The following is a 16297-nucleotide window of genomic DNA, read 5'->3' on the forward strand; positions in this document are numbered from 1 at the left end:
GCTGTCCGATTTTTCGATGTAGACAAAAACCGTCCTATGTCCGTTGTCTCCGGCCAACGGACAAAGAATTTCTAATGGATCCGTCTAACGATGGATGAAACGTGCGGTCATCCGCTAATACAAGTCTATGAGTCTTGCTAATATAAGTCTTTGTAAAGAAAAAAAAAACGGATCCGGCGGCAAAAAAATGTGAAAGGGACCTACGGGGTTAAACAGATATGGATGGTGCCAACACTGATTGTTTGTGATGCAGCAAGTTGTCAGCTATAGTGTACAGCTGACAGCTGCTGGATTGTCACCTGTATGGGGATGCTAATCTCTTATATCTTAGGTCAGTAAAAGACGTATTGGCTGTCATTAAGGCGTTAACTAGCTTCCTCTGCTGTAATGTACAGCACTGTCTCTTACATAGTGTATTCTTGTTATTCACAGCGCCCTCTTTTATTGCATTGTCCCCTCTCTCAGATAAAAAATGATTGCTGATGGAGCAGCCAGTGACCAGGCAACTAGTCCATCAGCTCCTCCATGAGAAAAGAAGCTTTCCCGTGGTACATCAGCCGTCATTGCATTATATATCTAACGAGTATGTAATAGACAGGGCTCTATATAATCTGATATGTATGATATATACGGTTTCTTGCAAAAGTATTTGGCTCCCTTGAACTTTTCAACCTTTTCCCGCATATCATACTTCAAACATAAAGATACTAAATGTAAATTTTTGGTGAAGAATCAACAAGTGGGACACAATTGTGAAGGTGAACAAAATTTATTAATTATTTTAAATGTTTGTGGAAATTCAAAAACTGAAAAGTGGGGCGTGCAATATTATTTGTCCCCTTTACTTTCAGTGCAGCAAACTCACTCCAGAAGTTCATTGTGGATCTCTGAATGATCCAATGTTGTCCCAAATGACTAACGATGATAAATATAATCCACCTGTGTGTCATCAAGTCTCCTTATAAATGCATCTGCTCTGTGATAGTCTCATGGTTCTGTTTGAAGCACAGAGAGCATCATGAAGACCAAGGAACACAACAGGCAGGTCCGTGATATTGTTGTGGAGAAGTTTAAGGCTGGGTTCACACGTAGCGGTTTTTTTTGCGTTTTCGCGTAGATTTTAAACGTGCGATTTTGCTGCGAAAGCGCAAAAAAAAGCATCCCATGCGATCCTATGGGATTCTGCAATGCTGTGCTAATGCCGCGGAATTGCATCGCGGTAAAATACGCAGCATGCTCATTAATTTTGCGGAATCGCGGCGATTCCGCCTACATAGGAATGCATTGTTCTGCTTACTTTCCGCATGTGGCTGTGCCCACCATGCGAAAAGTAAGCAGAATATTTGCAGATGGTACCCACGGTCCGGAGGTGAGGAGACTGTCCTCCGGGCTGTGGGTACCATATCCCTGTACAAAATAGAATTAAATTAAAAAATATTGTTATTCTCACCTTCCGACGGCCAGCGATCTTCCTGCCTCTCTCCACGCTCCCGGCAACTTCTGGTGCCAGTAATCTTTTGCGAGAATGACCGTGATGACGTCGCGGTCTCGCGGGAGCGCAACGTCTCACGGTCATTCTCGCAAAGGATTACTGGGATCGGAAGATGCCGGGAGCGTGGAGAGAGGCGGGAACGCTGCACGGGACGCCGGAAGGTGAGAATAACAATAATTTTTATTTTTTTTAAATTATTTTTTACATCCTATCTTTTACTACTGATCCTGCATAGGCAGCCTCAATAGTAGAAAGTTGGTCACACTAGTCAATCACTATGTTTGACGAGTGTGACCAACCTCTCAATCAGTTCTCCAAGCGATGCTACAAATCGATTGGAAAACGTTAGCATTCTGCAAGCTAATTACGCTTGCAAATTGCTAGTTTTTACGTGGGAAATCGTGGGAATTTAAAATGCGATTTTCCCGCGGAATGGAATTCCGGAATTCTCGCTGTAACTTCCGCGGGAATTCCACTAGGTTTGAACTTAGCCTAAAGCCGGATTTGGATCCAAAATGATTTCCCAAACTTTAAACATACCAAGGAGCACTGTGCAAGTGATCATATTGAAATGGAAGGAGTATCATGCCACTGCAAATCTACCAAGACCCGGCCGTCCCTCTAAACTTTCATCTCAAACAAGTAGAAGACTGATCATAGATGGAGCCAAGAGGCCCATTATCACTCTGGATGAACTGCAGAGATCTACAGCTGAGGTGGGACAGTCTGTCCATAGGACAACAATCAGTCGTACACTGCACAAATCTGGCCTTTATGGAAGAGTGGCAAGAAGAAAGCCATTTCTCAAAGATATCCATAAAAAGTCATTTAAAGTTTGCAACAAGCCACCCGGGAGACACACCAAACATGTGGAAGAAGGTGCTCTGGTCAGATGAAACCAAAATCAAACTTTTTGGCAACAATGCCAAACGATATGTTTGGCGTAAAGGCAACACAGCTCATCACCCTGAACACACCATCCCCACTGTCAAACATGGTGGTGGCAGCATCATGGTTTGGGCCTGCTTTTCTTCAGCAGGGACAGGGAAGACGGTTAAAATTGATGGGAAGATGGATGGAGCCAAATACAGGACCATTTTTGAAGAAAACCTGTTGGAGTCTGCAAAAGACCTGAGACTGGGTGGAGATTTGTCTTCCAGCAAGACAATGATCCCAAACATAAAGCAAAACCTACAATTGAGTGGTTCACAAATAAATGTATCCAGGTGTTAGAATGGCCAAGTCAAAGTCCAGACCTGAATCCAATCGAGAATCTGTGGAAAGAGCTGAAAACTGCTGTTCACAAAAGATCTCCATCCAACCTCACTGAGCACGAGCTGTTTGCCAAGTAAGAATGGGCAAGAATTTCAGTCTCTCGATGTACAAAGCTGATAGAGACACCCCAAGCGACTTGCAGCTGTAATCACAGCAAAAGGTGGTGCAACAAAGTATTAAGTTAAAGGGGCCGAATAATATTACACGCCCCACTTTTCAGTTTTTGAATTTCCACAAAAATGTAAAATAACCAATAAATTTCGTTCAACTTCACAATTGTGTTCCACTTGTTGTTGATTCTTCACCAAGAATTTACATTTAGTATCTTTATGTTTTAAGCATGATATGTGGGAAAAGGTTGAAAAGTTCCAGGGAGCCGAATACTTTTGCAACGCACTATGTATATATATATATATGGAGGGGGGCCAGGCACATTTCTTGCACATGGGCCCCAAGTTGTCAGTGTCCACCCCTGACCTGGGACATCCCACCAGGGCCCCCAGATGTTATCAAATTTAATTTATTTGCCTTTCTATAGACCCCCTTCTTCATTTTTGTTTTTACATAAATAAACTTTTTTATTGGTGTAATATTTTTTTTTTACTTAGTCACTTCCTGGTACTTTAACTTTTATTACTCTGATAACTAGTATAAAGCATTACACCTGTCAGTCTTACAATTACAAAACGACTTTTAGACTATGCTCCTCCAAGATCTAAAATGCCACAGTATCTGGCATACCCGGAGATCATTATTATTATGATTATTATTTATTTATATAGCGCCATTAATTCCATGGTGCTGTACATTAGAAGGGGGTTACATACAAAGTTATAGATATCGTTAACAGTAAACAAATTTACAATGACTGACTGGTACAGAGGGGAGGGGACCCTGTCCTTGCAGACTTACATTCTACGGGATAGTGGGGAAGAGACAGAAGGTCGGGGGAGTTGCAGCTCTGGTGGTGTTGAGGCGGCAGAATGGTCATTGCAGGCTGTAACCTTTCCTGAAAAGATGGGTTTTCAGGTTCCGTTTGAAGGATCCGAGGGTGGTGGATAATCGGACGTGTTGAGGCATGGCATTCCAGAGGATAGGGGATATTCGGGAGAAACCTTGGAGGTGGTTGTGTGAGGAACGAATAAGTGTGGAGGAGAGTAGGAGATCTTGGGAGGATCGAAGATTATGTGAGGGAAGATATGGGGAGATTAGTTCAGAGATATAGGGAGGGCAAAGGTTGTGGATGGCTTTGTAGGTCAGTTTTAGCAGTTTGAACTGGGTTCGTTGGGGAATTGGGAGCCAATGGAGGGATTTGCAGAGGGGGAGACGGGAGTAGCGAGGAGAGAGGTGGATTAGTCGGGCAGCAGAATTGAGGACAGACTGGAGTCTTAAGAACAGAGCCACTTTGTATTAGTGTAATATTTTTATTTTATGTTTTTACATTTTTTTTGCATTTTTTAAAAAAAACTTTACTTCGACCCTCTGGGACATTTCACTTTTTTCACAGGTATAATGCATTGCAATGCACCATCTATCTCTCAATCTCTACATTTTTCAATTACTTCCCGTTTTATGTTAATATTGACTTGAATATATTAGTTTCAGCTAACTATGAAAAATAGTTATAAACTGACGTTCTTGGTGTCGCTACTCGTGGGGGTGATGTGGAGGCCTCTGGATGTGGCGCGCGACCCTCCCCCCACATCTGAATGTGTCTTTAAAGGTAACAAAGGTTTGGGACTACTGCTCTAATTATTGCGTTCTTTTCCTTTGATACCTCTTAAAGTGAATCTGTCTCTACGGTAGGATTTTCCTGCCCTATCTGAGAGCGGCATGTTGTTGGGCTTGAGTCCCCAATTCCAGTTATTTATCACTTACTGGGTTGTTTGCTGCAGTTTTGATAAGATCACTGTTTTATCTCCTGCAGATCTTCCAGGTCTTTGAGTGCTGATCTCTGTGTAACGGCTCATACTCATTTGCGAGAAACTCGGACGAGTCTCGCACGTCAATACCCGTCACTGCCGCCAGCACTTGGATCGGAGCGTGCGGCTGCATGTATTTCTATGCAGCTGAACGCTCCGTTCCTGAGTGCCGGAGGCAGTGCCAGGTATTGACGTGCGAGACTCGTCCGAGTTTCTCACAAGTGAGTATGAGCCCTAAGGGTAAGTGCACACGTTGCGGATTTCTCCGCACGGAATTGGCAAAATCCGCAGGTCAAAAGACCTGCGGTTTATCTGCGGATTAACCTGCGGTTTGACACCTGTACAATGGAGCAGGTGTAAAACCGCTGCGGATTCCGCACAAAGAAGTGACATGCTGCAGATTTCCATAAAAAATAAAGTCTTAGTTACTCACCGGTTAACGGTATTTTTCGGAGTCCATGACAGCACCACCTGAGAGAGAGGGGATCCGCCCTTCAGGAACAGGAAACCTACAGATACAAAAGGGCGGCACCTCTCCCACACATCAGTTGGATTACAGAGCACAGAGGACCACAATGGTTAATAGCATAACTTATATACAATACTATACACGACTATTTAAATTACCCGTGTACGTATAAGAGGAAGGAGTGCACACCCAAAATAGACTAAAAGGGAGGGAATATACGGGTGCTGTCATGGACTCCGAAAAATACCGTTAACCGGTGAGTAACTAAGACTTTATCGGTCGTCCATGACAGCACCACCTGAGAGAATTACAGAGAGTAATAACTATTTAGGGAGGGACTACAGCCTGCAGCACCCTTATACAAAAAGAGAGGACCAAGTAGCCGCCTTACATATCTGGTCGATGGAGACTTCTGATCTCTCGGCTCACGAGGTCGCCATGGCTCTGGTGGAATGCGCCCTCAGCTTCCCAGGTGGTGACCTGCCTTTTGAAGTGTATGCTACAGAAATTGCTTCTCTAATCCACCTGGCTAGTGTATTTTTTGACACTCTACAACCTTTCCTAGGGCCTTGGTGGGAAATAAATAGGGCATTATCTTTCTTCCAAGGATCGGTAGCTGCCAGATATTCTATGAGGCATTTCCTAACATCCAGGGTATGTAGTTTTTCTTCCTTCTCATTAGCTGGATTAGGGAGGAAGGATGGAAGGACTATTTCCTGAGTCCTATGAAAGTTAGAAACCACTTTAGGTAAGTACGCCGGATCAGGTCTGAGTATTACCCGTCCTAACCTGTATATAAGGAGGACGTCTAAATAATGCCTGGATGTCGCTTACTCTGCGAGCTGAGGTTAGAGCTACCAGGAAGGCTACTTTGAGGGACAGATTTTTAATGGAAGCTGATGAAATAGGTTCGAATGGAGCTTCCGTCATGGCCGTAAGGACTAGATTCAAGTCCCATGGCATGAATCTATCCTTCACTACTGGCCTGGACCTACCTGCTGCCTTAATGAACCTACTGATCCAGTAATTACCTGCGATGTTGCAGCTAAAGAGAGCCCCCAAAGCTGATACTTGTACTTTAAGAGTACTAGTGGAAAGTCCCATATCCAGACCTTTCTGAAGAAACTCTAAGATCTGATTTATTGGAGTTGAACCCCCAGCAACTATTTCAGAGCGCTGCAGGAACTTCTTCCAAATTCTAACATAGATCTTGGTAGTAATGGCCTTCCTATTCTTAAGTAGGGTGTTAATCAAGTCTGGGGAGAAGTCTTTTTCTTTTAAGAGTGCCCGCTCAAACTCCACGCCGTCAGATGTAGGCCAGCCACCTGAGGGTGGAAGACTGGGCCGTGGGATAGGAGATCCGGGATGTCCGGAAGAACCCAAGGATCGGACACCGACATGGTCCTGAGGCATGAGAACCATGCCCTCCTGGGCAAAAATGGAGCAATGACTATGACCCTTGCTCTGTCTCTCTTGATTTTTCTCAACACCAAGGGTAGTAGCGATAGGGGAGGGAAGGCGTATGCTAGCCTGAAGTCCCGCTTTATCAGAAAGGCATCTACCGCCAGGGGGTTCTCTCTGGGATTTAGGGAGCAGAATAGTCTTAATTTCCTGTTTTCCTTGGTGGCGAAGAGATCTACCTCTGGCTGTCTCCATTTTTGTATAATCAGGTCGAAGATCGAATTGTTTAGGGACCATTCTCCTTGTTTGCGGCATTTATGTCAACAGGACAAGGGATTCCCAGCCAGTCTCCCATGCCGGTACTGGCCCGGCCTCAAGCTGCTTAACGGCTGCGCTCTGACGAGGGCATGCACATTCAGCTTAGAATGGCTGTTCTGCTAGTTGGAACAACCGTTCTGCCACATTCCTCAGGGATTTGGAACGAGTCCCACCTTGGTGGTTGACATAAGCCACTGTGACCTGATTGTCGGAGAACACTCACACATGATGGCCCTGCAGATACATAAGTAACTTCTTAGCTGCCTGCTCTACTGCTGTCAGTTCTTTTCAAATTAGATGACATTTTTATCTGGTGATGGTCCCATAGGCCCTGGACTAGGACTTCACCCATATGAGCCCCCCAACCGGAAGGGCTAGCATCCGTAGTGACTATGGGGGATATGTCACACTCCCAGGGAACTCCTCTGGACAAATTATCCTTTTCTAGCCACCACTCTAGGGACTCCCTTGTGCTTCGGGACAAGGTTAGCTGGCCCTCCAAGTAACCTCCAAGGATTTTTTGATGCAGTAAGACCTCCCCTGTAGTGTTCTTAAATGAAACTGGGCCCACTGGACCGCCGGATACAGGAGGAAAGGGAACCCAGAAGGGACATGGCTTTCCTGAGGGACATGGTGGGGTTATTGGCAGCGTTTAGGATCTGATAGTGTAGGCGAACAAGCTTCTCCGGAGGCAGCCTGTTTCTCAGAATCTAGAATCAGGCCTAAAAATTGCTGAATTCTCATCGGCTGTAACCGAGATTTTTTGATATTAAGCAGCCAACCTAACCGCTCTAGGGCCGACATTGCCCTCTGTAGCTGTTCCTTACAATGTTTTGCCGTTTTCCCTATAATCAGGAAGTCATCTAAGTAGGGGACTACTAGAATGTTAGATTCACGTAGATTGGCCATAACTTCCGCCACCACTTTAGTAAACACCCGGGGAGCGACTGCCACCCCAAAGGGGGGGGGGGGCCGCATATTGGAAATGTTCAACTGACCCATTTAACTGAACCGCTACTCTGAGGAAGCGCTGATGGGCTGTATGAATGGGTATATGGTAGTATGCATCTTTTAAATCTAACACCACCATAAAGCAGTTTTGAAACAACAACTTTATTGTTGAATTGATTGTTTCCATTTTGAACGGCCGTATAACCAAGAAATCGTTTGAGGGACTTGAGATTAATTATAGTCCTAAAGGAGCCGTCTGGCTTGCGGACCAGGAACAGAGGGGAGTAGAGACCTTTCCCCCTTTCTCCCTCTGGAACCATAGTCAGGACTTTCTTGTGGCAAAGCTCATGAACCTCGGCCTCCAGGGCAGCTTGTTCTGATGTGGAAGACCTGAGAGGGGTGACCTTAAATCGATCTAGGGGAACCCGGGTGAACTCTAGACGTAAACCCGCCGCTATCACCCCCAGTATCCAGTTGCTGCTAGAGATCAGCGACCAGGCTGGGTAGAAGGCAGCTAGTCTCCCCCCACAGCATCTAGTCATTGGGGCGGTTTTTTAGTGTCACGTGATGGACATTCCTGGCGCCCCCCTCCTCCGAACATGAAACCTGTACCTCTCCTTCTTTTGTCGTCCCATCTGCCCTGATCTCTGGACGGCCTTCTATGGAAATATCCTTTCCTGGTGAAGGGGCGTCTATAAGAAGGATTCGGGAGGCTGGGGAACTTCTTTTTATCGTTCCCGGCTTTCTCTAAAAGTTCGTCCAGGACGGGGCCAAACAGATATTCCCCTCATATGGAATGGAGCAGAGTCGTGACCTGGCCTGGATATCTCCTGGCCAGCATTTTAACCAGAGGGCCCTCGAGCTGTGTTTGATAACCCAGCTGATCTAGCCGCCATCCTTGCCGAGTCTGCTGAGGCATCAGCCAAGAAAGCCGCAGCACTCTGGATGATCGGTAGAGTTTTCCGACTGGATGCTCTTGGGGCTCCGTCCTTCAGATGGGAATCTAGTTGATCTAGCCAGACCATCACGGATCTGGCTATACAAGTGGCAGCTATCGCTGGTCTTAGGGCGCCTGCTGACATCTCCCATGTTCCCTTTAGAAAGGAATCCGCTTTTTTATCCAGCGGGTCTTTTAAGGAGGCCATATCATCGAACGGTATGGAGGACTTTTTGGAGGCTTTGGCTACTGCCGCGTCCAGCTTAGGGGCCTTATCCCATCTGTTTACCACTGGGTCATCAAATGGGTACCTCCGTTTGAAGGCAGGTGGTAAGGAGCCCCTTTTTTCGGGTCTCTTCCATCCCTTTCTATCAGGCTCTGGACCTTATCATTTAATGGAAAAGCTTTGTGTTTCCTGGGATCTAGACCTCCGAAAATTACCTGTGCCGAAAGCTCTGGCTTTGAGTCTGCTACTGCCATGGTGGACTTTATTGCTTTAACTAGCTTGTCCATCTGGTCTAATGGGAAGCAGAATCGGCTTGAGTCTTCATCCGAAGAGGATAAAGTGGAGGCCGGGAAATCCGAGGAGTAATTGTTCCTAGGGGTAGCTGAGGACTCCGACCCTGAGAAACTAAATTCTCTCCCCCTAGAAGAGTCCCTTTTAGATAGGGCTTTCATCTCTGTCCCTGTAAGGATGGGGGAGAGTGCAAGGGCCTGTCAGTCTATGCCTGGGCCCCCGTCCCCTTCCAACCCCTACCGTCTGTCGCACACATGGCTGACATAGTCTTTTGGGGTGGCCGTCTGGTAAGGGGCAACTACAGGGCGCACATTCCCTGTGCTTCTGTTTTACCGTAGCTTTCCCTGCGAAACCAGCATAAGGGAACACTGCATCAGGGTACATTCACGGAGATCTCTTACCCATGCAGATGAGGCAGGTACCGGATCACGGAGGGAGGCAGGGGGAATCCTTTAGACTGGAGGAACTTCTGTGGCTCTGCTCACTCGTCCGCTTCCACTCGTATGAGGCTTCACCGAGGCCTCCTTCTGTGGGTGCTCCTGCACGTCCTGCTGCTCTATGGGGGGTTCTGTCATCCATCGCTGGGCCTTCAGAAGCACCCCGGCAGCATCATCTCCTGCCCTTTAAGGCCTCCCAGTATCCGGTCAGCAGGGCACTGGCGCGGCACTTCCCCCAGGAACCCTCCCGCGACCTTCCCCCGCATGAACCATCCCCCCCACCACCTCGGGTACCGCGCATCCCCCCGGATCGCCGCGCACACGCGGCGCACACTAGGAAGGCGGCCGGCACCCGACTTCCGGTTTTGGCGTTCCCGGCCCCGCCCCTTCCACCGCGTCACTTCCGCCGCGCGTCAGAGGCCGCGGGAGCGCGCGGAAAGGAGCCGGCACGGCGCCCCCGGCTCCGGTATGCCCGCCGCCCCCATGCGCGCCAGCCTGCGCTTGGCGACCGGACGCAACCGCTGACCCGGTCGGAGGGGGTTTGAGACCGGACCCCGGGGGAAAACGCATCAGGAGGGGCCTGCATACATACCTGGTGCCCGCATTCTGGAGACGGCTGTCCACCGGACCCTTTGCTCCGCCTGCTCTAACCACTGCCGTGGCGACCTACCCGGCCCCACCGTGGCGCTTCCAGGTACCCCGAGCTTGACCGAGGTAGGAGATCCCCCCGCTACCTGAGTCGGTCAGCCGGCCTGGGAATCCCTCGACGACTCCATGATGGACGATCTGAAGGAAGTCCCGTCCTCTAGGAACAGGAAACCAACTGATGCGTGGGAGAGGTGCCGCCCTTTTGTATCTGTAGGTTTCCTGTTCCTGAAGGGCGGATCCCCTCTCTCTCAGGTGGTGCTGTCATGGACGACCGATAAAGGTACTGTACAACGCAGCAGAAACTGCTGTGGTCCGCAGGTCCAAATCCCCAGCGGATCCGCAGCAGAATCCGCAGCGTGTACACATACCCTAGCACTCCAACACCACTGATTAGCAGCTTTTTGTGTATAGGTAGCAGTCAAATCCATTTGGTAAAATAATGTGGCACAGACACTTCTGCACCTATTTTTTTCATTGTTTTCTAAACATGTTTTTATACATCATTATCTAATAAAAATTATATTTTTTATTATTTGGGCTTTGATGTTTCTCCACTTGATTGGTTTTCTGCTCTCAGATTGGGTAGCAAAATCCTGGTGACAAATCTATTGTCGATATAATGATGACAGAGAAAGCTTCCCCACAGAAATAGCAGGCAAAGTTTATTTGCATTCAGGAGTTCGCACTATACCCCAATTCAAGCACTACCATCACACTATATCACTTAATTTATCTCTCCAACCTCAAGGCCCTTTGAGAAAGCACAAGCGCGAAATGTGTCAGGGGCTGCAAGGAGGGCATTTGTTTGGATCATCATATGGGGAAGCAATATTTGACTTAAGGCCCCTTTACATTTAGCGATGCCCCAGCGATCCCGACAACGATACTACCCGATCAGGATCGCTGGTGCATCGCTAAATGGTCGCTAGTGAGCTGCCACACAGGCAGATCTCACAGCGATGCAGCAGCGATACAGCGGTCGTTACTTACCTTTCAGACGCGGCGATACGCGTCTCTCGTCGGCGCTAGCAGGAAGTGCCCGACGAGAAATGGAGCTGCGCGATCAGCGACAGACAGCGGGGGAGCTGGTCGGAGGTAAGTATCACACATAGCGATATCGCTAGCGATATCGCTGCTGCATCACCAAATCGGTGATGTTTTAGCGATATTGCTAGCGATATCGCTATGTATAAAACCCCTTTATACTTAAAGCGTACTATTTATCTCTGAAAGTGGGCTCTTTATTGGTACTACACTTCTGATGATCCTCCATACCTTCCTTTGGCGTCAGAAGTGCTGTCTCATTAAATTGTTGACTGTGTCCTTGCATGTCTTCCATGTTCTTCCTCTGTATAAACCTCAATGCTACATGTTGTTTTTAATATGTTTCTCTAATAAAAAAAAATACTCCAGTCTTTGGTGTTTATTGGTATGTTTAGGAATACTCCAACTTCTTGATCTATTGCTCACAGCCTGGCTACATATTGTATGCTTCATGAATTTTGTTTTAGCCTCAAGACCAGTATATGCACATCCAGATCGGATCTTTTGTGTGGGGCTATTGACAAATGTCACCTTCTGTAGACCTGCTCTTAATAGTTGTTTGACCTAGTGCTAATGCACCAAGCTGGCAGACAGCTGTGAGCCACACATCATGGGTTCGCGAGCCACATTATGGGTTCGCGAGACACAAGTTGTGGATCCCCCTAGAGCATGCTGCAGTTTCATAAAAACTCCCAAAAATACTATAAAGTATATTATCAAAATGTTGCCTTTTTTTTACCAATTTTTAAAACAATATTTGACCTCAGAAGTTTCAACAATAAAATAAAAAACAATGGAAAGCACCATAAAAGGCAGGAAATTTATATTAATCAATTAGTAAACTACTTGCTACACCCAACTCTATATTCTATACACAACGCTCATTGGGCTGATTCATGAAAATTGTTATCCACAGGAATCAAGCACAGGCTATTTTTTTATAAAGTTGTGATTCATTTCTGCAGAAAAAGAACAACGTAGACTGTAAATCAGCTTTGAACTTTTCTTTTTCTGTTTTCATTGGTAATGGACGTGCCATTGTTATTGCTTCTTCGGCTGAATTGATAGTGCTCATGACAGATCTCTCAGAGCTAATAAATATCCACTGTTTTGTGTTCTCTTTCAGTGTTTTCCTAATGCTATTGCCTGTCACGTTGCAGCAGAGTATCCAAGTAAATGTTTGGTAAGAGTATAGCAGGATCCCTGCCCTGAATTAGCCTATCATAACTAAGCATTAGTAGTACAGTAAATATCTTTTAAGGGATCTGTCACCCCATCTTTCGAGTATCAGCTGCGGCCACCGCCATCAGGGGCTTATCTACAGCATTCTGTAATGCTGTAGATAAGCCCCCGATGTAACCTGAAAGAGAAGAAAAATGAGTTAGATTATAGTCACCCAGGGGCGGTCCGGTTCGGATCCGGAGGGTTTCGTGGTCCGGTCTGGTGCCTCCCATCTTCTAATGGTGACTTCCTCTTCTTTGCTGCCTGTCGTAGCTCCTGCATAGGCGCACTGCTCTGCCCTGTTGAGGGCAGAGCAGAATACTGAAGTGCCCAGGCGCCGGACCTCTCCCGGCGCCTGTGCACTGCAGGACTCTGCTCTGCCCTCTACAGGGCAGAGCAGTGCGCCTGCGCAGGAGCCACGACAAGCAGCAAAGAAGAGGACGTCACCATTAGAAGATGGGAGGCGCCGGACCTCGACAGCTATCGGACCAAGACCGGACCGTCCCCCCCGGTGAGTATAATATAACTCATTTTTCTTATCTTTCAGGTTACATCGGGGGCTTATCTACAGCATTACTTAGTATGCTGTAGAGAAACCTCTGATGGCGGTGGCCGCAGCTGATACTCTGAAAAATGGCGGTCAGATTCCTTTTAAAACTGTCTATTCAGTTTTGTTTACTTCTTGGAGAGGGTCTCTGTATTGGAGGACCCTTCTTTTCCCGTCTCCCATGATGGCACACATGAGAGAGGGGATCCGCCCAGTCAGGACAGGAACCCTACTGAAGATAAAAGGGCGGTACCTCTCCCTCGCTTCAGTTGGGTTTCCTGTCCTGACAGGGACCCGTGTGAACTGAAGACAGCAGGTCACACTTACATGCCCCTCTCCCGTGCCGGCGTAGAAGATCAGGCTGGGCTCCTGAGCGCTGGGCGTCGGGATTGAGGAAGCGCCGTCCGCGGGTCCTCCGGGGCTCAGCGTCCGAGCGGGCGCAGGAGCAGCACGGCTGGGGTCCTGGGGCTCTGCCGTGGCTGCCGCGCCGCCCTCTCCCCCTCTGCCGGTCCATAAGAGATTCCCTACTCTGGAGCAGCGCACGAGCGTTGAGGGAGCGGCCGCTTCCGGGTCGCGCTCCTCTGACGTCACGCGCAGGGCACGCTGGGAAGGGGCGTGCCCGCGTGACGTCGGGAGGCGGCGCCGGCAATCCAAGATGGCTGCGCCCATGGTAGTCAACGCCGACCGGTGGAGAGAGATCCCGGCGGCATGGCAGGGGGGGAGGGGCTGTGGGGGTAACCGGAGGAGGCGGAGAGTGCAGTGGATCCCCCTTACAAAAGGGGGATGACCACAGAAGATGCACTAATGCCCAAGGCTTCAGAATGGAAGTGGGGCAAGACGAGCAGCGTCAGCAGCGTCAGCAGCAGCGACAGCAGCAAGACCTCTCGCCAGATGCCAGGCCGAGCCGCCAGCATACCAGGAGCAGTTGCTCAAGTGGTGGGAGCGGCAGTCATAAGCGCAACCGGCATGACTCTGGGACGTCCAGGAGAAACGTCACAAGTGCATCTGAGGAGCCTCCGAGATCGGTACCCCTGATTGACAGCGGTGGTGAGTGATCTACGTGAATGTCACCCTTATGGTAACGGGGTTCCATTTTCTCTGTTTGATCACTAGGGGGCGAGGAAGGCCAGCAGCAAAACTAAAACTAGAGAATGCGCCCTATGTAAAAACCCGCTGGCAGATCAGTGGCAGAAAGATCTCTGCGCTGACTGTATAAACAGGACTATACAGGAGGAGACCCCTGATTTGGTGACTAGTCTGAAGGAGTTAATACATCAGGAGGTGAAAGGTTCCCTAAAGGCAGCCCTTAAAAAGAAAAGAAACCGTAGAAGGAGCTCCGGTTCAGAAGCCTCGCCAAGGCAGAAGGGGCGGGATAGATCTTTGTCCCCTCCACCTCCTCTTCCTCTATTCAGTCCTCAGAATCCTCCTCGGACAGCGATATAGGCGGCCGTCCATGTTTCCCAACGGAGGACGTGGAAAAGCTGGTGAAAGCCATTAGAGCTACAATGGGCCTTAAAGAGGGGTGGACCGTGGAGAAGAATCTAACAGCCGGTGTCCCGTGGCAAAAACCAGTCGAGGACATCATTACGACAGACGCGAGTGCCACAGGATGGGGAGCACACCTGAGATCCCACACAATGCAGGGGACCTGGTCCTCACTAGAAAACGATCAGAGTTCAAATGTAAAAGAACTATGGGCAGTGGAAAAAGCCGTGAAACACTTCCTTCCCTTACTTCGGGGCCGCCACACCCGGGTCATGACGGACAATCAGGCAGTAGTAGCCTACATCAATCATCAGGGGGGAACGAGATCTCGGGGCCTCATGCAAATATCACATCTACTCTTCCAGCTAGCAGAACAACATCTGTTATCCATCACAGCACTGCACATAAAGGGGGCAGAAAATATACAAGCAGACTTCCTGAGTCACAGGCATCTAAGACAAGGGGAATGGTCCCTAAACCCACAAGTCTTCCAACAAATAGTTCAGGCCTGCGGCAAACCAGAAATAGACCTGTTCGCTACCGCACACAACCGGAAGGTCAGGAAGTTCTGCTCACTAAATCCAAAGGAAAACCCCTTCGCAGTAGATGCCCTACAAATACCCTGGAAGTTCATCCTGGCCTATGCATTTCCCCCGATAACAATGATCCCAGTAGTGGTCAGGAAAATCAGGGAGGATCGAGCGAGAATAATTCTCATAGCTCCGTTTTGGCCGAGAAGGCCTTGGTTCTCCCTTCTGAGGCTCATGTCAGTGACAGATCCGTGGATACTACCAGAGATTCCAGACCTGCTTTCCCAGGGACCAGTGGTCCACTCTCAGGTGAAGGGCTTCCATCTAGCAGCCTGGAATTTGAGAGGGCGCTACTGAGTCGCCACGGATTCTCTCCAGGGTTAGTCTCCACCCTGTTGAAAAGTAGGAAACCGATAACATCCCAAATCTACGGTAGAACGTGGAAAAAGTTCCTAGACTTCCTGGGGGAACCTTTTGGGGATGTAGCTCCAGTGGGACCTATCCTATAGTTTTTACAGTCGGAGCTACAACTGGGGTTAGCCACTAACACACTCAAAGTTCAAATCTCTGCTTTGGGGGCCCTATATAACTGCAACTTAGCAGCCAATAGGTGGGTGTCCCGATTCATTAAGTCCTGTGGCAGGTCAAGGCCGATCATTATCCCAAAGATACCACCTTGGGACCTGAACCTAGTTTTGGAGGCTTTAACCAAAGATCCCTTTGAACCACTACTAGAGCTGTCACCAAAGCTACTTACACTTAAAACGGTCTTACTGGTAGCCTTAACGTCAGCCCGAAGTGTCAGCGACCTACAAGCTCTGTCTATATGTCCTCCTTGTACACAGATCTTGGACGACCGAGTGGTTCTAAGACCAGACCCGGCCTATCTCCCCAAGGTAGTCCAAAAGTTTCATAGGACTCAGGAAATCTCATTGCCATCGTTCTGTAACAATCCTAGAAACCCGGGGGAGCAAAAGTTCCATACATTACATAGTAACATAGTAACATAGTAACATAGTTATTAAGGTTGAAGGGAGACTTTGAGTCCATCTAGTTCAACCCATATCCTATCCTAACTTGCCCTAACATGTTGATCCAGAGGA

At 48.2% G+C, this 16297-nt stretch overlaps 1 protein-coding gene across 6 annotated transcripts in view; it reads left to right on the plus strand.

The window, feature by feature from the left end:
- Positions 1-16297, plus strand: part of MLC1 (modulator of VRAC current 1) — a 130471-nt gene that overhangs the window by 91954 nt on the left and 22220 nt on the right. For 5 of the 6 annotated variants that reach the window (XM_073573469.1, XM_073573465.1, XM_073573464.1 and 2 more), the window contains one exon: positions 12538-12594. The exons of the other annotated variant lie outside the window; for it this stretch is intronic. In XM_073573469.1, the coding sequence (XP_073429570.1) occupies positions 12538-12594 (57 nt within the window). The remainder of the gene's footprint in view (positions 1-12537; positions 12595-16297) is intronic. 6 annotated transcript variants of the gene reach the window in all.

Source organism: Dendrobates tinctorius, unplaced genomic scaffold (genome assembly GCF_039654945.1).
Source record: "Dendrobates tinctorius isolate UK_male_01 unplaced genomic scaffold, ASM3965494v1 ptg000035l, whole genome shotgun sequence".
NCBI classification, from domain to species: domain Eukaryota; kingdom Metazoa; phylum Chordata; class Amphibia; order Anura; family Dendrobatidae; genus Dendrobates; species Dendrobates tinctorius.